This window comes from Vipera ursinii (assembly GCF_947247035.1).
Source record: "Vipera ursinii genome assembly, chromosome: 17".
NCBI classification, from domain to species: Eukaryota; Metazoa; Chordata; class Lepidosauria; order Squamata; family Viperidae; genus Vipera; species Vipera ursinii.
The window spans coordinates 1,508,181-1,531,832 of NC_139530.1; the positions used below are offsets into that span (position 1 = coordinate 1,508,181).

General features: G+C 49.1%; 1 protein-coding gene across 1 annotated transcript; it reads left to right on the forward strand.

Annotated features, from left to right (window-relative positions):
* Positions 1-1,838: 1,838 nt before the first annotated feature.
* Positions 1,839-23,636, forward strand: TP73 (tumor protein p73; the record flags this gene model as incomplete). The annotated part of the gene is given in 14 exon segments (XM_083375457.1): positions 1,839-1,919; positions 3,291-3,414; positions 10,954-11,199; positions 17,740-17,926; positions 18,037-18,152; positions 18,729-18,838; positions 19,060-19,202; positions 19,537-19,625; positions 19,947-20,071; positions 21,021-21,175; positions 21,579-21,711; positions 22,279-22,373; positions 23,313-23,611; positions 23,613-23,636. Coding segments are annotated over 14 exon segments (1,905 nt in total). The 5' UTR covers positions 1,839-1,860.
* Positions 23,637-23,652: the final 16 nt, after the last annotated feature.

The following is a 23,652-nucleotide window of genomic DNA, read 5'->3' on the forward strand; positions in this document are numbered from 1 at the left end:
CTTTATTTTTGTCAAAGAATTAAAAACCCCGTTTTAACCCTGGAAATTTTGTTCTCAGCTGCCACAGGGGGGAGAAACAGATCTGCAAGTCGGCCAATTGGGCAGGTGCTTAACCTTCCTTCAATCTTAAAAAAAAATAAAAATAAACATCAACTCGAGTCGGTTGTAATTAAGAAAAATCTCCCACAATATTTGCCCCTTCTATTTTGAACGGGGGGCATGTTCTGACTTGCCCCTCCGATTCTCAATCACGGCCATCCTCCGCGGCTAATTATGGGTTATAATGAGGGACAAGTCAATCACAGCAGCTCCAGGAGTGTTTCTCTTTCGCTTTGTGGGCGGCTGGAACAAAGTTGGTAAACAATGGATTAATTGGGTTAAAAAAAGAGACCAGGGGATCCCTCGGCAAGCGATCCAATCACAGAGGTGACGTTGACTCGATGGCCTAAGTTGGATTAAAATACAGAGGGTCCCCGACTTACGGCCACAATGGAGCCTGTTTCTCTGTTGCTTAGTGAGAAAATTGTTCAGCGGATGTTGCCCTATATTGCCAACTTTCTGGACCCCGCTGTTAAGTGAATCACTACAGCCTGACGGGTTTGAGGCAGAAAAACGGAAGCCTCAGGGCCAGAGGTTGGGAAATAGCTGGAGGGATTTGAGGCAGAAAAACGGAAGCCTCAGGGCCAGAGGGTGGGAAATAGCTGGACGAATTTCGCCCTTAGGCTGAGCAATCAAACTCTGGGCTGGCCCTGAGTCCCTCCCTCCACTCGATGTTCCAGGAAGGAGCTCGCAAAACCCTGCCACAATTTTTTGCATAGCTTTGAAGAGCTCGGCCGCCATCTCCTTGGTGACCGGGACGCTCCTTGGCCGCTAGCGCCGGTCAGGAGTTCTGAGTCGCAATCCTTAAGTGCCCTGAGCCTTTTCTTTCTCAAAGGGACGCAGGAACGCCACCACCGCCGCTGAGCAGGTAGGCCTTTGTCCCGTTCCCACCCCACACCCCCTCTAAAAATAAAGCATTTGCAAGAGCTTTCCCCCCCAAAAAAAAGTTTCAGCTTCAAAAAGTGCCCCTGTTTTCAGCAAGAGCCAAAAAATCAGTGCAAAAATTACCATTTGGTGTCTTTTTTTTTTTTAAAAAAAAAGAAGGAAGTTTGGAAGGGAATTTATTTTCAGAAGCTAATTCCCCCCCCCCCCCCCGGCACGGGAGAGGTGTGCAATTTCTGCAAATGTGGGTGTGTTAAACAAGGCCAGGCCACAATTTAACCTTTCCTCCCTCTTACGATGACAGAGCTGGCCGTGTCCTTCAGCAGGACAGGAAACTTCTTTTGCGTCTTGGGCATGGCGAGGCAAAGTCACTCTTGGTGTCTTGACATCAAACCAGCCGTGCGGTTGTGCGCTTGGACGGAAGTAGAACACGGAACGTAGAATAATGGAGCTGGAAGGGACCTTGGAGGTCCTCTAGTCCAACCCCCTGCTCAAGCAGGAGAGCCTATGACCACAAGCGGATCCCATGACCCCCCCCAGGGGATACTGCGACCGTCATAAATACGAACCAGTTGCCCAGCGGCCGAATTTTGATCATGTAACCGTGGAGGATGCTGCAGCGGTCGTTGTGAAAAACGGTCCTAGGCTACTTTTTTCGGTGGCGTCGTAACTTTGGACGGTCACTAAACGACCCGTATTGCTCTCCGTTTTCTTTCCTAAGAAGGACATTTATCTCAGATTAAGAATGTGATGAAACGGTTTCAGAATCTTTCTTTTCCTCTTCCAGAGGAAGGGATCAGTCGGAAAGCTACACAATCTAACACAACTGTCTTCTTCTTCGACAACAGGGCCGCCCATCCTTCTCCGAGTTCGTCGAAGATGTCGCGGGCTTCCCCGGCAGACGAAGGCACCACCTTTGAGCATCTCTGGAGCACCTTGTAAGTAAGAGGGTGGGCGAGGGGACTCCCTGGAAACTCGTGGGGGCACTCACAAAATGGGGTCAACGGAGCAGTGGCCTGGTCCTCAAAGGGCAGCTGAATCGGGCTTGGCCTGACCAAAACGCCCACTGAGAGGATGAATTAGTGTCTTCAGGACAGACAGGAGGTCCTCGATTTATAACCGTTCTGTTTAGTGACCGTTTGACGTTGACTGCAATTCGCTTAACGACCACCGTAGAAATGGAGATAAAATTGACTTACGACTAGAACGGTTCACAAGTCGAGGGTTACCTGGATAAAACCTAGACCCAGGTTTGCATTCCCACAACACCGTCAGCACCACCGAGGGTGCGTTTGTCTGGAGCCGAAGGCGGACCAAACTCGGCTTGTGGTTTTCGTTGACCCATTCAGGAATCCACCCGCCTTCTGGATGGAACCCGGTGAGATCTGTTTGGTGATCTGGGGAATGAATCCTTTTGCCTGAAACCCAGCAGGGAGAATTCAGCACCTCGGCCAGCGCTTTTGTCAGCCATTGTCGGCCATCCAGCCAAGTGGCCATGGAAGGATTTTGTTTTATTTATTTATTTGCTTTAGCAGGTTTTTTGCCACTCCGTGGAGTTTTTCAACCCCATTTCTTGGCTTATTCGATTTATACAGCTGCCCTTGTCGCCGTTGTGATCCCGGAGGTTTTTGGTGTCGAAAGAAACCACACTAAGCTGGGAGTTTTCGGTTTGCATGAATGAGCTTGGCAAGAAGCATCCCAGTTGCCAACTCAAAGACCTGTGGAATTCAAATCCCAGAATTCCATGGCTGGCTGGGGAATTCTGGGAGTTGAAGTCCACAAGATTTAAAGGTTTGCCAAGGAGTAGCTAAATTTGCCAAATGGATAAGGTAAAGAGCAAACAAATCAGAGGTTAAACACTTGGCTTGCATTCCAAATTTTATCTTTGCCATTTCCAGGATTTTGGGAGTAGGGTTGGTGGGGGGTGAGGCAGTCATGGAGACATTAAACCCAGATGAACCAACATAACCCTTATCTCTGTTAAAGGAACAGCCCACCATAGCGGAAGCCGAATGGACACTCCAGTTACTTAAAATCATTTAAAGAGACTCCATCTTAATGACAGGCCTATAAACAGGGGTGGGAAATTCCACCGCACTATATACCGACTCCTAATTAAAGGCAATTATTGGAAATCTGCGCAGCTCTCGCAAACCCCCCCCCCCCACAAAAACACGTGGAATATAACCGGAGCTTGGGTTGCAAAGGAGCCCCCACACACACACAAATTTGGGAGTGAGATTGCAGCAACTTTTCAATCGACGCAAGAGTGCAGAGATTTGAGGTTGTGTCTTTCCTTCTCTGGTTAGAGAACCTGACAGCACCTATTTTGACCTGCCCCAGTCGGGAAATACAGGAGGAAGTGAACCCCCCCATCAGACGGAGGTCACCATGGACGTTTTCCAGATGAGAAGCATGGACGACTCAGTAATGGTAAGCTTTGGGAAAGGATCCTGATTAATTTGCAATTTCTGCTTGATGTCACACATTTCTGCGAAACCAGAATCTGGGCTTGTCTAAACAAATAATGCTGAAACCCAGCCAGAGTTGGGAAGCTTATGTTTACAACTCAAACCATGATTAAAGATATGCATTATCGGTGAACTGTAGAATAAGGGAGTATAAGTGTTGGAAGGGACCTCAGAGGCCATCTAGTCCAATCCCCTGCCCATGGCAGATGTCTGTATCTAAGCTGCTACCACTTGTGCAAATATTCTGGCATATCTTTAGATTGGTACCTAGCTGAGCATCACGTAAGGCGGAAATTTCAGGCTAATACTTGGGATATGGCTTTAAATTCCTCCATGCATGATATTCTCTCTGCTTTTTGGGGCCGGGAGCCCATTTGGATAATGAGATAAACTTGGTTTTCACCTTGGTTCATTGGGGGGGGGGTGTTGAATGTGTGGTGTGCGACTGGTTAGGTCTGTGAGCTGAGATTAGTCAATTCGTCAATCCATAAGATGGATAAATTCCGGTGCATAGTATCGTTGGGTTGCAACGTCGAAAGGCTTTGCTTCGCTCGAGCTGGCTGGACGGATTTGTTTTGGGTTCCGCAATTGTCGTTTGTGTAGCTGGGTCTTCTGTTTTGTGCTGTTTTGCCTCGGGATAAGGACAGGTAGTCGTCAGCGTACGGCCACAGTGGAGCCCGCAAATTGACGTCGCTAAGTGAAAACATCTGTCAAGTAAGCTTTGCCCCATTCCACGAGCTTTCCTGCTGCCGTTGTTAAGCGAATCACTGGTCACAGTGGGTAACACGGCTGTTAAGAGAATCTGGGTTCCCCCGCTGACTTACCTGTATTTTGACTTTGCTGATGCTCCCTGAATTTCTCTGAACAATCCTAGCAAGGCGTCGGCCTTCAAATTCAGCCCCATAGCAAGGCTTTTTCTAGCCTTTTAGGCAACCTAAACCTCCAAATGCAACACTTCTGTTCGTCTGAAGGGGTCCAAGCAAGATGCAGGCCGGAGTTGAGCACTCAAACTCCTCCCGTGGACCCTTTACGAGGGCAAATCCCCTTGAAAGGCCTAAATTAGGTCTCCTGCCTGAGCAGGGGGTTGGACTAGAAGACCTCCAAGGTCCCTTACGACCTTATGCTTTAAATATCCCTGCTTTGATGGGTAAGGAATTCATGTGCTGTTGCTCAAAGGGGGGGGAGAAACCACTTTTATATGATATCATATATAAAAGAATAAGATGTTGAGTGCAGAGAAGAGCAGTTAAGATGATTAAAGGCTTGGAGGCTAAAACATACGAAGGACGGTTGCAGGAATTGGGGATTTCTAGTTTAATAAAAAGAAGGGCTAGGGGCGACATGATAGCAGTCTTCCAAAATGTGAGGGGCTGCCTGAAAGAAGAGGGAGTCAAGCTATTCTCCAAAGCACCAGAAGGCAGGCTAAGAAGCAACGGATGGAAATTAATCAAGGAATTAAGCAGAAACTTCCCAACAGGGAGGACGATTAGACAGTGGAACAACTTGCCTCCAGAAGTTGTGGGTGCTCCAACACTGGAGATTTTTAATAAGAGATTTGTGTGAAATGGGATAGAATTTCCTGCTTGAGCAGGGGGTTGGACTAGAAGACCTCCGTGGTCCCTCCCAACCCTATCATTCTATGTTCTATGACAATAATCAGGGCCCTTCACCCCAACCCACCCCTGGGCCGCTGTGCACGTTTGCACACTGCCGTACGCACTCTTTCCCCATCGGGGTCCGTGGAGGCTGTGTTCCTAACATTCACCCGTGCCACCGTGGGAATAAAACTGCCTTTGCCGGCCACAAAGCTCTGCCTCGCCATGGCTCCGTTGTGCCAGGCACACCGATCTTGTTGCCAGCAGGGCACAAACCACCTCTGGCGTCGTTGACCACCCCGGGGGGGGGCATCTCAAACCACCTGTTTGCAGAGGGCAGGATGGGCATTCACACCGAACAGGGTGGCAATTGTGCAAACCAGCATCCACCGTGTGCCGCGCCAGCCCTCCCTCCCCCATGGAGCACCCTTGGTACCGTCCAATCTTCCAACGGGCATGTTGAAACTTGCCTTCTCATAATGAATAGTCATAAGGGAGGGAAAAGGGGTTGGCTAGCCAGCCTTGGTTGTTAGCTGCAACTAAATGACAGAACCACGATTTAAAGGTGGGGGGGGAGAGGAGAGAGGGAGAACGAAGCCAACGAGGCTACCACTAAGCCAGCTTCGAATCGCCCCCGTCCTTCTGCTCTTGGCACCCCCTTGGTGGACCTTCAACGTCTTCCTGGGTTGGCCTTTCAACCCTCATGACTCCAGAAGTGAGGAGCTGGCTTGCCATCTTCAAACCCCAAGCAGATAAACATGCTGTATGTTAGCAACTCCGTGCCGCCTTACACCACGGTAGGTGCTGATTTTATATCCCTTTAGGAAAGGGTGGTTTAGGCTAGTCCAGGAGAACTTCGGATGGCTTCTGAAGGGCCAGCAGCAGCTTGGTCCAGAAGCTGGTGGAGACAGTCCCGAAGCTGGTGGAGATAGCTGGTATGATGAGCTGTGGGGATTCCTGTCTTCTCCACTTTTCGGTGCCCAAACGAACATGCAAATATTTGGATTAAACAAGGTTTGGTGATGCTTGAGGTCTTCCTGAGATGACAGCCTGTTCGGCTCGGTCCCTATCTCTTGACGTTTTCACGGTTTGAGTCTGGGTTGGTTCTCCCAGCGGGATTAAAATTCCAGAAAAAATTCGGAAACGAGGCTCATAGCGCCCCGAAGGCATCGAAATGGGATTTCCATGCAATTCAGCCCGTGTGGTTCACCAGAAGGCTTGGAGATTGGTGCCCAGCCTGGCCATCGGTCAAACCAGGATTGGCTAACCACGGTTAAATTACCAAACCTTCATTAAATTAGGGCCGGGTTTGGTTCTTGCGATTGCCACAGAGAATCAGGGTCTCGTCGCTCCCTTTAAAGGAGAGATTAGATTATGATCTCACTCGCAAAAGGATGCCAACCGACCGCAAATATTTTCTCTCTCTCTTTTTTTTAAAATGGCAACCGTTCCCCATCCAGATAAGTCAAGCAATTGCCCAACGCATAGCTGCCTTGATTTGATAATATCAAATAAATAGGATTCCACACCGATTCAGTGTGTGTGTGTGTGTGACAAATGGGAGCCTTCGGTTTTAATAAAAGATTTGGTGCTTTGGTCGGTTACGGCTTTTGAATTCCTAGTTTTTTTTAAGGATTTGTTAAGGCGAAGGATTAAGAGCAATAAAAATCTGATTTTGAGGAGCGAGCAGGGGGAAAACGGCAATTTGAGACAGCAAAAATGATCCTCTACTGCGAAGGCGTGGCATTGTTTTTTTACAGCAGCTCACAACATCTGCAGCTTTTTGTCCCTGTGTGTGTGTGTGTGTGTGTGTGTGTGTGTGTGTGTGTGTTTTCTCGCCAGTTTCTCTGGCTTTGATCCACCAAACCGCAAAACAGTTAGCAAGCTACGTTTTGTGTAGACAAGGCATAGTTTCACCCAAAGCTGAATCAAAGGGGAGCAAATCCCCAAGTTTTGGAACCCAGAACGGCCAGGTGAAAATTAAAATTAAAACTCTTGAATATCCCAGAGTTTGTCGGAGAGATCCAGAGCGTGCAAAAAAAAAGGAAAAAAAAGATTTATTTATTTATTTTTGGATGGTGGAAATCAAATCCATTCCTCGCCCCTAGACAATAAAAATAAACCAGATTTTTTTTGGGGGGGGGAGGGGGCTGGACTTTTTAACGGCAGCTTCCGTGCTCCCCCAATGCGACTGTGGATTTAATAGGGGCCTGGTTAAAATATGGCACTAATTAGCAAGTTGTTGCCGCAGAGCCAATGTTGTGCACCCTGCCATGTGTTTTCGGTAACCTTAGGAGTTAATTGCCAAGCGGGAAAAGTGATTGTGTTTCTTTTTCATTTCTGCAACACTCAGCAACTCCTGGCTGTGTTTTTTTTTTTTTCCAAGGACACACAAATCCCGGGGTTTCCTCCGTCTGGCGCTCTCCCCACATGCGCAGGCTGGACTACAATTCCCAGCAGCCCCAGTCAGCAGGAGCTTTATTCTTTGGAGTATGTTGAGTAGTCCTCAGCTTACGACGGTTCGTTTACTGACTGTTTGAAGTTACGACAGGATTGACTTAGGCTTTTTGCACATATGACCCTTGCAGTGTCCCTGTGTGGCCACGTGATTTCCCCCCTTTTGTGACCTTATGACAAGCAAACTCAAGGTGGGGGGGGTCCAGAAAGGTGGCAAAATAGGGCAACGTCCACTGAACAACTGTCGCACTTAGCCACAGAGGAATGTCGGGCTCCATTGTGGCCGTTAAGCGATCTACGTTTGGGGCTCAAATGGGGTCGTAAGCTGTGCTCCCAATCTCAAGCTTTCCTGGCTTTGGGTTTTGTTTTGAGGGACGAAGGAAAGCGCCTTCACTGGCTGAGTCCTTTGGAGAAGGCCAGCCCTTCCTGGGTCAGCGTAACATGTGAACCCAGCCAACCAGAGTTTACTCAGCCAAAATCAGGGGTCTTCAAAGGTGGCCCTTTTATGACTTGTGGACTCTCGCGATATAGATGATATAGATAGATAGATAGATAGATAGATAGATAGATAGATAGATAGATAGATAGATAGATAGATATGGATGGATGGATAGACAGACAGACAGACAGACAAACAGACAGACAGACAGACAGACAGACAGATAGATAGATAGAGCTGGATGAATAGATGGACAATAGATATAGAGATAGATATAGAGAGATAGAGATAGATAAATGGATAATAAATATAGAGAGCTAGAAATATACAGAGAGATGGATAGATGGATTGATAATAGATATAGAGAGACAGATAAATATTTATATGTGTATGTGTGTGTGTGTATACACATACACACACACACACACACACACACACACACACACACACTATTCTCGTTGCCCCGTGCATACTTTCGGGGAGAAAAGAGGTGTTTCTTTGTCGGCACAAGTCAAAGCATGTTGCGAATTCCAGCCGTTACTCACCGAACACTGGAGAGATTGTGGGAGACGCAACACACCGGAGGTCTCCCTAACCCAGCGGGCTCTTCACACACACACACACACACACACACACACCCTGGTTTTAAAAAAAAAGCCAAAAAGCTCTTACGGCGGAACTTCAGAAAGTTATCAGTGGGTGAGGTTCGAATCCCAAGTTGTGACATGTCCCTCGACTCCCAAGCCTGGTGCAGTTTGAAGGGAGGGTTGAGGTTGATGCCGCAGAGGCCAGACAAGGTTATCGGCAGACGGTCCTCGCTTTACAATCACAGCGGGCCCAAAGGGGGACTAGACACTCCACCGTTAAGCGAGCTGGTTAAGCGAGTCAGGCTTTATTTTTATGACTCTTGCCATGGTCATTAAGCAGAATCGTGGTGGTCCTTAAGTGAATTGTGGCGGTCATTAAGCAAATCCAGCTTAATGGAGGTCTTCTGGTCTAACCCCCTGCTCAGGTAGGAGACCCTGGACCATTTCAATCAATCGATCGATCAGAATACAGCTGGAAGGGACCTAGGAGGTCATCTAGTCCAACCCTGGACTATTTCAGACAAGTGGCTGTCCAGTCTCTTCTTAAAAACCTCCACAACTTCTGCAGGGAAGCTGTTAAGAGCGGAGGCAGCAAATCCATTTAATCAATAGTAACAATTGACCGATAGTGCCCAGGGGATGCCGATATATACAAAAGTTCACAACTCCATCTCGACTTAGCCTGTCAATCACACCTTTCCATGATCCTTGGAAATCCTGGCTGGTCTCGGGCAGAGGCTTTCTGCTCATCTGCTTCATTTCTGACTCAGACAACCATGATTGGCTCACTGTGGTTAAAGAAATAAACCGGAATTTGGTTGACTTCGCACATGTCCCGTCAGACGTGCTGGTGTTCGCCTGGTGGGACACTCATCAGTGTGAGAAACTTTTTTTTCAGCGCCGTTGTAACGCCGAACTGTCACTAAACGATCTGCTATGATTGGGGGGTATTTTGCTCCACCAAGGTGTCTGGTGCTGCTTTTCTCTAGGTATTTCACTCCCAATAAATTGAATTTCCATGGTTATTTTCTGACCGTAACTCCTCAGGGCTTAAAATCCAACAGCCTGAGATCCAGAGAAGGAATCTCGATAACCCACAAAGCTTCCTTTGATGGTTTGTATGCAGCTACTGGCCGGAATTGGTAGGCTGTAAATCTCAGTTTGAGATAAGCACCATGGAGACTTGTGGTCATTCGTTTCCTGGCTGGCTTGAGTCACAGGAGGAAGGGGGCCTCCGCTCCTCTCCAAGTACCTCCTGGGGAAGTGGGGGACCGAAGCCCATAAATGCGGGGAGATGGGCTAGGAGGTACAGGAAGACGGGGCAACACTCCGACTGGCTTGTGCAAACTTGCCAAGGGCAGATTTGACTCCAGGATGGGTTGAGTGTGTCAGGAGAGACACAGGCAGCGACAGGCTCAGGTTGGCAAACACAACCCCCCCCCCATCCCCAACTTCTACACACACACACACACACACACACACACACACACACACACACACAGAGCAGCCTGTTTTATGAGCCTCCCAATCTCAGCCTTTCCTGGAGCAGGAAAATGGTTGCAATGGGGCTTTGGAGGAAAGGACACATTTGCTTGGCCTGGCCTCACTCTGGGCAGAGGGTTCGTTTAAATGCTGAGGCTTCCTTCCTTCCTTCCTTCCTTCCTTCCTTCCTTCCTTCCTTCCTTCCTTCCTTCCTTTCCTTCCTCCCTCCATCCCTCCCTCCCTCCCTCCCTCTTTTCCATCTCCTTCTATACCTTCCATCTTCTCCTTCCTTCCTTCCTCGCTCCCTTCCTTCCTGCCCTCCCTCCCTCTTCAATCTCCTTCCTTCATTCTATTCCTCCTTCCTTTCCTACCTTCTTTTACTTCCTTCCCTTGTCCTCCTCCCTCCCTCTCTCCCTCTCCTTCTTCCATACCTGCCTTCTTCCCTCCCTCCCTCAATCCAAGCCTACGAGGTCCGTTTATGCCCAGCTGCCACGCCAGGTTCATTCTGATGTCACCTCTCTCGGGACGGCCCAGCCTCCCCCATCCTTCTGGATGGGCCTTGTGGTCCAAGACCCCCTCCCCACCCCCTCCCCCTCCGCTGCCCCCTTCTCCTCCACCCTTTGCAAGCGAGAAAAGAAAAGGGGAAAAGGGAACTCGGGTGGAGAGCAAGCATGGGCTTGCTCGGAAGGGGAGGGGGAGGAATGCAAAAAGCCTCCCCCGAAGGACCCCAGCCAGGTATGTGGCTTTCTGGCGGGAGCCTCCCCTCCCTGAGGGACACCTGGTGCACCTTTGCATGGGCACAATCCGGCCCGCTCCCTGCCAGAGGAGGGCCGCCGGTTCCCCCCTGGCCTGTGCAACTGGCAGCCTGACTTCTTCTCTTCTTCTCCTCTCCTCCCCTCCCCTCCCCAACCCCCCCTCTCCTCCCCTCCCTCCCCCCACAGTCCCAGTACAATTTGCTAAACAGGAGCATGGATCAGACCGCTGACAGCCAAGCCTCCGCCTCCACGCCTTACAGCGCCGAGCACATCTCCAATGTCCCCACGCTCTCGCCCTACTCCCAGCCCAGCTCGACCTTTGACACCATGTCCCCCGCGCCCATCATCCCCTCCAACACCGACTACCCGGGACCGCACCACTTTGAGGTCACCTTCCAGCAATCCAGCACCGCCAAATCGGCAACCTGGACGGTAAGTCAAGTCTCTTTGGCCTCTCCCCTTTGGCCCTGGGATGTTGGAGAGGGTCCCAATGTTTTGGGTGGGTGGGTGGGTGGGATTCCTTTTCCTACTGGGAATGCCACCCCAGATGGGATAAGGGTGGGCTTCCTGCCCCGTTGCCCCACCACCACCCCAATGAGACCTCGGTCCAGAGTCCTAAAATCTGGCACCATTGAGCCCGTTGTCTGACCGCGGCAACATCCCCAAATCAGCCCCAAACTGAGATTTATCAGGGGTCCTGAGTGCTCTCTGAGCTGGGTGGTTTCCTTGCAGACGTTTCGTGACCCAAACTAGGTAACATCATCAGAGATTGTCCCATTTTGGGCGATGAAACGTCTGCAGGAAAGCCCCCGGGCTCAGAGAGCACGCAGGACCCCCCCTTTCAACCCTGAGTTAGAAAGATTCTCCTTTATTGACACTGAGATCGATCTCCGCTTTTCTATCAGCTAGAAAAATAAAAGTTTTCCCACGCATGGAACGGTGGCTGCACAAGGTCTGTTATACTCTGCCCAAGATCCCGGCACGTGGATTAAATGTTTTGGCTTTTAATTCTGTGGCCATCTCTTACACAGGAAGCCCTCATCATCTCTGCCTTGCTTGCTTGGAAAGCAGATAAAGACTCAGTCACTGTACCCATTTTACAGATCTTCTCTAGATAGCTACAATAAACAGATTCCCGCATTGCCAGTCTAGTAAAACGGACATCAGGCAGGTTGCATTTACTGTCAAATATCTCAAGAGTTCACCTTCAGGGGCGTGTGCGTGTGTGTATTGTGCAGGAGGGGTATGTGTGTTTGTGTGTGTGTGTAATTGCAGCCCTTCGTTGTCTCTCCTTCGCAACCCGTATCAATGCCCCCTCCTTTTTTTTATCTTTGACACCAAAGTCACATCCGGGTGGGGGGAAAATATCTGCTTTCCGAATCAATTCTGGGTGGATTGAAGCTGTAAGCCTTAAAATGAGATGAATTAATTTAAAACGGAGAGCGCTTTGCAGGGGCCGCCAGATGTTTACCGACTGGATTTTGCATTGTTGTGCACCTCTCCAGTCTTTCCCAAGGACCTGGGATACAACGACGTGGTTGTGTGATGGTGCTAAAGGTCCTGTTGAGTCGGGCTGCCTTTTTTGCAATTGACTGAGGGGGATTTTGTCAATACCCAGGAGGGTGTTCCAGGGGTGCTCCAGATGTTTGTGATTACAGGTACTCCTTAGCTCTCCAAATTTCTGCTGCTAAGTCAGCTTTGCCCCAGTTTAAGAACGTCCTAGCCACAGTCATTCAGCGAATCACTGCAGTTCTTAGTCACCCACTTGTTAAATCAACCCAGCTTCCCCCCCCGTTGACTTTGCTGGTCAGACAGTCGCAAAAGGGGGAATCGCGTGACCCCACCATGGACTGACTGAGGTTGCTGGGATATGTAGTCCAAAACCTAGAGAAGCTTGAAATGGAAAGAGGATCGATGTGATTCGGCGCTAACGAAATTGCAGAAATTGTTTTTTTCGCTTGAGAGGTGATAATTGAGCTTCTACCATCCCTTAATGATACTCCTCCTCTGCTCTGGGCTGCAAGCAGTGAAAAGGAGACCACTCAGAAACCATCCTATTACACCCCATCCTCTTAACTTTGAGATGTCTTATTTTTCTTGTGGGATTAATAATCCCGAGGTCGTAACATCGGTTTCCGTTTGCAAACCCGATGCAAAATTTGCTCGCCGCCCATCCAAAATCTCTTTTACTTGCAGCGTTGCAATTTCTCTGAATTTTGCTGGGCGGCTTATGAATAAACGGAGTTGGGTGGAAGAAGCTGGGTGGTGTAAAAAAAATCGACTTAATCATGAATGATTTTTCTTAGGAGGGCGGATTGTAGGGAGAGGCCCTACGTTAAAAGGCGGTAAAAAGGGGACTTTGCATATTAGAAAAAGTGATTTGCAAGCAGGAAAAAGGGGGCCCTTTGGGATGGGTTTAGCAAAACGATACTCAAAACGGGAGGCTGAGGCATTGATAGCTCCACCTGCAATTTTTTTTCCACTCTGTGTGTGCGTGCGTGCATTTCAAAATAAGCATTTTGCAGTTTCACTGCTGTGGGATTTTTTTTATTTTTTATTAAAAATATTTATACCATATAACGTGTTAAGGAACTCAATTTCGTTATTGTCTGCCTGATAACGGCTGTGATAGGGGAAAAAATGTAATATTTCTGTTCTTTTTCATCCTCACTTTTTGGGGCGTTTAATGCCACCCCTTTTGCTATTGCACATAGTTCGTATTGTGGTTTATTTAACAAACCTCTGATAAATGGACAGACAATGTGTTTAGAAAAATTACACAATGTGCTAATTCACACCTGCTCAGCAATGCTCTGTGGCTGTTAAAATGATATTTATGACAGAGCCGGAAGGGACCTCGGAGGTCTTCTAGTCCAGCCCCCTGCTCAAGGCAGGAGACCCTATACCATCTGAGTCAAACGGTTGTCCGGTGTATTTTATTATGCTACATATGTTTAAAAACAGCTTAACCCACATTTAAAATAATAATAACTCCCACCACAAAGCCCCATCGGCATTTAAAGAGGGGGGGGGAACCATCCCACAATTCTTGTGATTTATTTATTTTTTTGCACGAACTTTCACCTCGCAACCTGGCCAAAAGCCCTCCCGAGAGTCTCGACAGCCTGCAAAATTTTCTAGTCCTCTGTGAGGAAGAGCGGGAGGGGAAAAAAAAAAAACCAAGAGTGAAATATTGACCTATTCACGCAGTCAGGATTTCTTTAAAAAAACAAAACAAAAAAAAATCACCGCAATCACAAGGCAGAAAAATCGTCCCGGGAAAAACATCCTTCCCACTCTTCCCCCCCCTCCCCACTTTCCTCCCTGTGATTCATTTTGCCAGCGGGGGCGGTCCGCTGCGGCGGCACCCGGCGTGATGGTGCATGCCAACCGGTGCAAAATTGGGGGTCTGCCCGTTTGGAAAAAACTGCCCGGGCATGTTGGGAGTTAGGAATTGCTCACAGCTGCTGTCTCTTTCCCAACCAAGAGATAATTAATATTTTTCACAAGTCCGGTCCCCGTGGATGGCCTGGCAATTGGCAGGTGGGGACCCCCTTCTCCATCTGGCCTAATTGGCATCTGGGGGGGGCTTTGGTTTGGGGGGCTTCTGCAGAGGCAAGCTGCAGGGAGCCCGCTTCCTAAATTTGGGGGGTTGTTTTTTCTAGACCTGAAACCAGATATGAATCTGTAGCTCCAATGGGCTTCTTCACATCCTGACGGACCGAATATAGGAACAAAGCATCCGTCTTATTCGTTGATTAGTCTGGTGCCTTTATCAACAGGATTAAAGAAGCTAGAATACAGAAGTGTGGAGCTGGAAGGGAACCTTTTGCTCAAGGCAGGAGACCTTATACCACCATTAGATACAGTCTCCTACCTGAGCAGGGGGCTGGACTAGAAGACCTCTAAGGTCCCTTCCAACTTTGACATGGGGCAAAACTCACTGAACAAGTGTCTCGCTTAGTGACAGAAATGTGGGGCTCCAAATTGTGGTCGTAAGTCGAGGACTTAACCTGTAATAGGCAGACGTGGGGAGGGGGGGAATCCTGAATGTTTTGCCCTGCGTGTCTTGTCACTCCCTGGATCTGTCCGAACAGATTTTGCCAAGTTGGTTAACGGTATTTGCGGTTTGCAAGCCGCTACACGCCAGAGCGAAATGACATATGTGTTATTAGCACCTTTCTCGTGCTATCTGTCTGAGCCTGCCCTGCGGATGGGAGCCCTTGCAGCTGCTTGCATAAAGGCTATAAGGAAATTAGACGCCCCAGGCACTCGTTTTTTCTTCTCTGCACAACACACAAACACTATTGCGCACAAGTCTCCCTCCTCTTCCCCCCCCCCGCCCCCGTTTGTGCCTTTCCATGCATCCAGAGTCAAGCCTCTCCGGAAAACAGAAGATAAACTTAAATGGAAAGCACTCTTAACTCAATTGTTAAAATGAATAATAATAATAATAATAATAATAATAATAATAATAATAATAATAATAATAATAATAATAGTAATAGTAATAATAGTAATAATAATAGTAATAATAGAAGATTTTGGGAATATTTTACCCGATTCAGTTGTCTCGGCTGCTAACACTCACCGTTTTAATTCTAACCTTTAACCTCTGAGGACTTCACCCCGAGGGAATGGAAGGAAGGAAGGAAGGAAGGAAGGAAGGAAGGAAGGAAGGAAGGAAGGAAGGAAGGAAGGACCCAAGTTAGAGAACGGGGCAGATGCCCACCCGCTTCCAGAGGGTGAGCCAGCTCCCCACCCCTCCGCTTCCCCTGCCAGGCCTGCCCGGCTTCCAGAGAACAAGGCACCTTGGCAGGCGTGCCTCCCCCAGGGGGACGTTGCCCTCACCCCCTCTGGGAAGGCCTGGCGGGAGCTGTTGGGGCTTGAGAGAGGCGGAAGCCCGTCTGCGTGGGACGAGGCTGCCATGGCTTCGGGCCACGGGCCTCTCTCCGCTCTTCCTGCCCCAACATGGCAGGACAAACCAACATGCAGAGAACAGCTCCTCTCTTTTTATGGGGGGGGGGTTTGCCTCTCCTTCCTTGGGTCTATCCATCCTTTCTCTTCCTCTGTTCGTTTTATTTATTTATCCTTCCTCCCTTCATTTCTCTTCCTTTCTTCCTTCTTCCTTCCATCTTTCCTCCCTCCCTCCCTCCCCTCTCAACCTCCCGCCTTTGGTCTATCCCTCCATTCTTCTCCGGTCTTGGCTGACTCCAGCTCCCATCATCCTCCCCCCAATGGGAACCGCTGGCAAAGAGCGAGGGGCAAGGCGTGCCTGGGCAGGAGGCGCTTTGGCGTCAAAACATACCTGTGGAGTTGGGGGTGGGGGAATGAAGGATTTCCGAGCATGTGTGCGCCCGGGTGGGACGCTGCCTCTTGGCACAGGGCCAGCCCTTATCCCGGGAAGCAGCGGGCGGGAGGCCTGGCACAGCCAGGGCATGCCGAACCATGCTCTCCCCCCCCGCCAACAATGGGGGGAGGAGTCAGGAGCTGCTGCCCCAACCACCTGCATGGCTGTGTGTTTGTGTGTGTGTGTGTGCCAACTTGTGCCCACTTTGCCCTGGGTCCAGGGCTGCCCAGCTGCAGAGTTCAGGGTGTGCAATTCCCTCTCTCTCTCTCCCTCCCCATCCTTCCTTCCTTCCTTCCTTCCTTCCTTCCTTCCTTCCTTCCTTCCTTCCTTCCTTCCTTCCTTCCTTCCTTCCTTCCTTCCTGTATTTTGATTTTATTCATTCAAGCTATATAGATTCCCTTCTCCTGTTTGTGCTACAGATGCTACTTTGAAAAGCGTTTCGAACGCCAGACACGGTTTTTCACGGAGTGGCAAAGCCTCCGAGTCAATTTTTGGCTTTGCAAAAAACAAGAACCGCCTGAACTGAAAAGGAACTCAGGTTTATGACGATGAGCTGATAATGAAGTTTTATGATACCAATTATTCCAGATGTGATGCGCTAATGCCGCCTTTTGACAGGTTGATGGCAGTAAATCCATGTTGGCAAAGAGGCGAAGTTCGGATGAATTAGGAAAAAGAGGAGCTGGATTTTCCCCAGCAGTCTGCCTGGAGCGAGAGCTTAATTGATAATAATCCCGAGGAATTTTTTTTTCTTCAAAACCTGGAAAATTGTCCTTTGAAAACAGCTTGCGATTTAAAAGTTTGCGCAATTTCCTCTGTTGAATTAATTGCATTCAATCCAAAACAATCCAAAATGCACACTCACGGCATGTTACCTTTTAAAAGTGAAAAGCCAAAATATGCTTTTGGATAGGTGCTTTCCAAGCCGAGCTTCCAAATTTGGCACTGAGGACTCAAAGCATGGACCTTTAGCACTGAGGACTAGCAACATGAAACATCTCCAAGCCGCTCAGTAAAGGCACTCGAGGGCAGCCCTTTTTTGAGTTGTAATGACTTGAAGTGCTGCCGTTGCTATTTTTAATTACCAAATGGCTTCAATCCCAGCCTGAAATGTAAAATTTAAAATTACACGTGCTAAAGAAAAAAATTACACGCAAGAACAAACACGAATTTTCAGGCTGGCAAATAATACAGGCAGTCCTCATATTACAGCCATAATTCTGTTGACAAGTGAGACATTTGTTTTACCCCAATTTACGACCGTTGTTACGTTAGTCACACCGTTGTTAAATGAATCCAGCTTCCCCATACAGGCTGCTTGTCGGACGGTCGCAAAAGGGGATCGCGTGACCCCAGGATGCTGCGACCGTCATAAATACGAGTCAGTTGCCAATCGTCTGAATTTTTATGGCGTGCCCCAACGGTCGTTAGGTGAGAGAACTGGTCCCAAGTCCCATTTTTTCCCCCAGTGTCATCATTAACTTTGATCTGCATCAGTCATAAAAAGTGGGGGGAAAAAATTGGGCTGGAGAGATTGCACGGTAGGAGAAATCGACCAGCCTTGCTTGATTCACCTGAGTTTTATTTTTTATTAATTCATGAATTTTATTTCCGATCCCCAGTATTCCCCTCTGCTGAAGAAACTCTACTGTCAAATTGCGAAGACCTGTCCAATCCAGATTAAGGTCTCCACACCGCCTCCTCCCGGGACAGTCATCCGAGCTATGCCCGTATACAAGAAGGCCGAACACGTAACAGAAGTGGTCAAACGGTGCCCGAACCATGAGCTTGGCCGCGACTTCAACGACGGTGCGATCTTGCTCCTTCTCTAGAACTCAGCTCTCTGATCTCGTCTCAGAAACTCCTTCCTTTGCTCCCATCTGCGACTTTTGCCGTAAAACCGCCTTCTCTCTCTCTAGGCCTCTCGGCGCCCGCCAGCCACTTAATCCGCGTGGAAGGCAACAATCTCTCCCAGTATGTGGACGACCCCGTGACCGGAAGGCAGAGCGTCATGGTCCCTTATGAGTCCCCCCAGGTGACGTGTCTGGCCTGCCAATGTGTAGGGTGCTTTGCTTTGGTCTTTGACACTTGCTGGGCTGCCAAAGGCGCTAGTCCTCTTGAAGGTTCGCAAAGAAAAGGCCTGGCGTTGCTCTTGGCTGGGAAAGCGGTGCTTTCAGGAAATTATTCTTGCAAAACTTAAGGAGGTTTTTCTTTGCCTTCCGCTGTTGAGCCAAAATTTCCATTACGGGCTTAATTTCCATTAGCGGAGTTGATTTGTTTTTGCAGGCAGGAATAAAGGTTAGCCAGAACAAATTTGCCGCCATCCGGTGGCCATCTGAGTAATTGCAGACAAGTCTGCAGGGTCTCTTTTAAAGGGGCAGAACCTGGCTGCCCGCTAAGCAGGGTCAGGCTAGGTTACGAGTTGGAAGGGAGACTGGGAAGTGAGAAAAAAGCCAACTGCAAGATAGCCAGGGTCATTTTCTTGCATGTTGTTGCCCAGAACACTTATAGAGGTGGCCCGTCCCAGTGTGAGTCAAACGTGACTCAGGTTTTACTACTACTCGTATTTTTTAACCGAAAGAAATTTCATAATTTTTTTTGTCTTGCCAAGGTGGGGACCGAATTTACCACCATCCTGTACAACTTCATGTGTAACAGCAGCTGCGTGGGGGGCATGAACCGGAGACCGATTTTAATCATCATCACCCTTGAGACGAGAGAGTGAGTTCGGGCGTGTGCGGGCGTTCATTGTTAGTAAACGATCGTGGTAAGAGAGATCGTAAAACGAGGCAGTTAAAAAACCCCAAATCGGAGCGATTAGCAATCGTGGAAAGAAAGGTCGTAAAATGAGTTTCTCATTTTGCGATGGAAATTCTTGAGCTCAATCGTGGTCGTAAGTCAAGGATTTACCTGTACTATTTTGTTTTATTTTTCCCCTGCAGTGGACAAGTCTTGGGCCGTCGATCTTTCGAAGGCCGGATCTGCGCCTGTCCCGGACGAGATCGGAAAGCCGACGAGGATCACTTCCGAGAACAACAAGCGCTAAACGAAAACGCCGCCAAGAACGGAAACCCCAACAAGAGGAGTGAGTGCTTGGATGGGGGTCCCGACCCTAAGAGGCTGGTTAGGCAGATGGGAAATGGAGTCCTGTCATGGGGGACAAGGCATCAGTTTAGTAAGACGGTGAATCTCCCAGGATACCGAATTGTCCAATGTGTAGTAGCCGATTCCTGCCCTTCCATTCTACGATTCTATGTTTTGGTTTGAATTCCTGGGCACGGGTAGGACTGGATGATCTCCACATTCCCTTCCCTTCTAGGATTCCAAGCTTTAATTTGGATTCCTGGCCCTCAGGAAGGGGTTGGACTAGATGGCCTCCGAGGGTCCCTTCCATTCTGTGATGCTATGATTCTTCCCAGCTTTCAAACAGAGTCCGCAAAGTATCCCAGCGTTGGGGGCCGGGGTTAAGAAACGGAGGCATGGCGAGGACGAAACGTATTATGTGCCTGTAAGTAGTAAATTTGCTGCAAAAAGTCCATTTTCCCATTATTCGTGCTTTTTTAAAAAAATAAAAATAAAAAAACCTTTGCAGCCGGTTTCTTACAATTCAAAACAAAACACATGCACAGAAAATTAGAAATATTTGCAGGTGAGTTGGGGACTCCGCAGTTCGTTCCAGATAATTTCATCTCTGGCCCCCAGTCTTTCCAACCACCGGCGCAGGCAGATGGGAGCTGTAGTCCCAAAGGCGGCAAAGCAGAGCTAGATGCATGATAAAAATGGCTTCCTTCAGATCCCAACGGTCCCCTCTTGGTTCTCCTTTCCTCAGGTCCGAGGTCGGGAAAATTTCGAGATGCTGATGAAGATCAAGGAAAGTTTGGAACTGGTGGAGCTGGTTCCCCAGCAGCTGGTCGATTCCTACCGACAGCAGCAGCAGCAGTTTCTGCAGCGCCAGTGAGTCCCACACGGACCCCCCCACCTTTCCCTCCTCAACACTTGCCTCCTCGTTGCAACGATGCAAAGAAAACTTTGCAAGAGTTGATGGGGAGGAGGGAATCCCTGCTGGTGGCCGAAATCTCCTGTGTTAGTCGGCGGGTTCACTTGTCCTAACAGGGGTGGGCAACCGGCGGCCTCAGAGCCTTGTCCCGCCCGGATCTTTTATTTGCGACTTGCTCCTGTGAACTGCAACCACATCATGTAAATCCTGCCTTTCAAGTCTTGACGGAGGCTAAAAATTGCTTAAAGCAGACCTGGGCATGTTACTCTTTGGCTGTTCCTGTCCAGCCGGCGTGAGGTCAATTGGAAATTGGGAATTAGAAATGAAATAACCAATAAAGAGAATGTGGGTAGGTCAGGGTTGAAATGAGGGAGTCCTTGGCGCTCTCTGAGCTTGACGGTTTCCTTGCAGACGTTTCATTACCCAGTGAGGGAACAGCATCAGGGCTAGAAGGGAGGGGGATTCGCATTGGTAGCAATGAAGATGTTCCCTCGTTGGAACTTCTGCAAGAAAACCACCAAGGCTTTCTTTTCAGACAGCACCCAGGACCCCCCAGTCCTCCTCCCCCCCCCTCTCTCTTGGTCTGCAAACCCACTCCCTTCTAGCATTGATGACGTTACCTAGTTGAGCCATGAAACGTCTGCAAGGAAACTGTCAAGCTCAGAGAGCACCAAGGGACCCCTGAAATGGAACAAATAGGCTGCAGGGGGCAGGAGAACCTTCAGCTGACTGGTGCCCCCATGTGGCCCACTTGGGAAAATCAGTCACCCATATCCCTGGCTTAAATGCAATTCCAAGGTTCTCTCCGTTGGCTTTCGGAGTAGAGGGGAACAGATCTCTCCAAACTGAGATGGAGGGCACCCCCTGGCATGTCTTGGGCTCACTCACTGCTCCCTTCGCCCACAGGACCCACCTCCATTCTCCATCCTCCTACGGCCCGGTCTTGTCCCCAATGAATAAGCTTCATCCAGGAGGGATCAACAAACTGCCATCCGTGAACCAGCTGGTGGGGCAGCCTCTCCAGCAGGGGCCTGGTGCGGGGCCAAATCTTGGGCCTATGGGTAAGACACACACCCCCCGGGCACCTTCCCACCTGCCACGCTGAGGATCCCAGGGAACTGAGGCCAAAATTTCCATGGTTAAGCGAGGTAATTGTTAAGTGGCCCATTTTACGACTTTTCTTGCCACCATTGTTAACTGAGTCACTGCAGCTGTTCTGTTAGTAACCCGGTCGTTAAGTGAATCTGGCTTCCCCGTTAGGGTCCTAAGTCACATTTTTCAGTGCCGTCGTAACTTTGAACGGTCACTAGACGAAGTCAAAGACTACCTGTATTGTGGCCTGATGGAGTTTAGAAACCATGCTGGAAAGCATTTAACCAACATTCGAGCGAATGCATCATCCATAATTACAAGGAAAATGGGATTTGTAATCTCACCACCCGTGTTTCTTTTACCGGATCTAAGGGCCGACGATGCTCAACAGTCACACCATGCAGCCCAACGGGGAGATGAACGGGACGCACAACTCACAGCCGATGGTCTCCAGCTCGCATTGCACTCCCCCACCACCCTACAACCCAGACCCCAGCCTTGTCAGGTAGGGGCGTCATGGGTAGTTGTGTGTGTGTGTGTGGGGGGGGAAGCCTCTCTTGTCTGTTTTAACTTCTATTAATCCAGGGATGGGATCCCAATGATGTCCCAGGTGTGATAACCTTGACAACCTTTAAGACTTGTGGACTTCGACTCCCAAAATTCCCCCAGCCAAGGCTGAATACCCCCTGGTATGGGGCTGGACTAGAAGACCTCCAAGGTCCCTTCCTGATTCTATTCTATTCTATTCTATTCTATTCTATTCTATTCTATTCTATTCTATTCTATTCTATTCTATTCTATTTTCTATTCTATTCTATTCTACTCTACTCTATTCATTTCTAATTCTGCTCTATTCTGTTCTATTCTGTTCTGTTCTATATAAATATATATGAGAATACATTTTCAAGAGGAGACTGGACCGTACATTTGTCTGAAATGCTTATAGAGTTTCCTGCCTGAGCAAAGGGTTGGACTAGAAGACCTCCAAGGTCCCTTCCAGCTCTGTTACCGTAGTTCTATTCCGTTCTAGATAAATATATGCTGTGTTTTTTCTCTTTTATTCCCCTTGCAGTTTCCTAACAGGGCTGGGCTGCTCAAACTGCATTGACTATTTCACTTCGCAAGGCTTACAGACTCTTTACCACCTGCAGAATTTGACCTTAGAGGGTAAATGCACATTTTCGAAAGGTTTCCTGCTGGTGGGAGTGGGTGGGGGGGGGGGCTCATTTATTTCCCTCTGCAATGTCCCCCTTAACTCCACCAGGGGCCTCCATCCTCCCCACGTAAGGACTGGTGCATTTACAAAAGCTAAGGCAGCACCCAGTTGCGAACGTGAATACAGGCTGCCTTCCCAATGAAACTGACCCCCCCCCCAAACACACTCCATTTTCTTCCAGCATCTTCCTTCTCCTTGCCCACCCCACCCCCCCTTGGGGAAAGCAGCTCTGGTGGTCAGGAGGCTGGAGAATAACTTTGGAAATTATTTGCAGATGGAAAAAGCTGGGGTCTTTTCGTTTGCGTTCTCTTTTTATTTCTTGCAACTATTCTTGGACAGAATATTTCTGGCTGGGGGGGGGCTGAACCGTGGGGTCCTCTGAGCTTGGTGGTTTTCTTGCAGACGTTTCATTGCCAAACTATGTAACATCATCACTGCTAGGAGGGGAATGGGGGAGGGAGGAGGAGGAGAAACTTGGTGGTTTTCTTGCAAAAATTTTATTACCAAACCAGGTAACATCATTACCTAGTTTGGTAATGAAATGTCTGCAAAAAAACCACGATCACCAAGCACCATGGACCCTACAGTCTTCCTCTTTCTCCCCTTCCTTCCTTCCTTCCTTCCTTCCTTCCTTCCTTCCTTCCTTCCTTCCTTCCTTTCTTCCTTCCTTCCTTCCTTTTCTCCTCCTCCTCCTCTTCCTTCAACTTTCCCCAGCTTCTCCCCCTCCTGCTCCTCTCCACAATCCCCACTCCCTCCTAGCCCTGATGATGTTACCTAGCTGGGTCACGAAACGTCTGCAGGGAAACCCACCCAGCTCACCGAGCATCCGGGACCCCACCGGAGGGAGACCTGTTCTTCAGAGTCGATCTGGTGCCTCTGTTTCTTCGCAGGATCTCGCCGCCTGAAGATCCCAGAGCAGTACCGCATGGTCATCTGGAGAGGCCTCCAAGACTTCAAGCAGAGCCACGAGTACGGCAGCCCGCAGCCGCTCATCCGCTCCAGCAGCAATGCCGCCACCATCTCCATCGGGACCTCTGGAGAGCTGCAACGGCAGCGCGTCATGGAAGCCGTGCATTTCCGCGTCCGCCACACCATCACCATCCCCAACCGCAGCGGATCCGACGAGTGGGCGGACTTTGGCTTCGACCTGCCAGATTGCAAATCCCGGAAACAGTCCATCAAAGAGGAATTTCCTCGAGGGGGAAATCAACTGAAGGGCTGGTGGTGGGG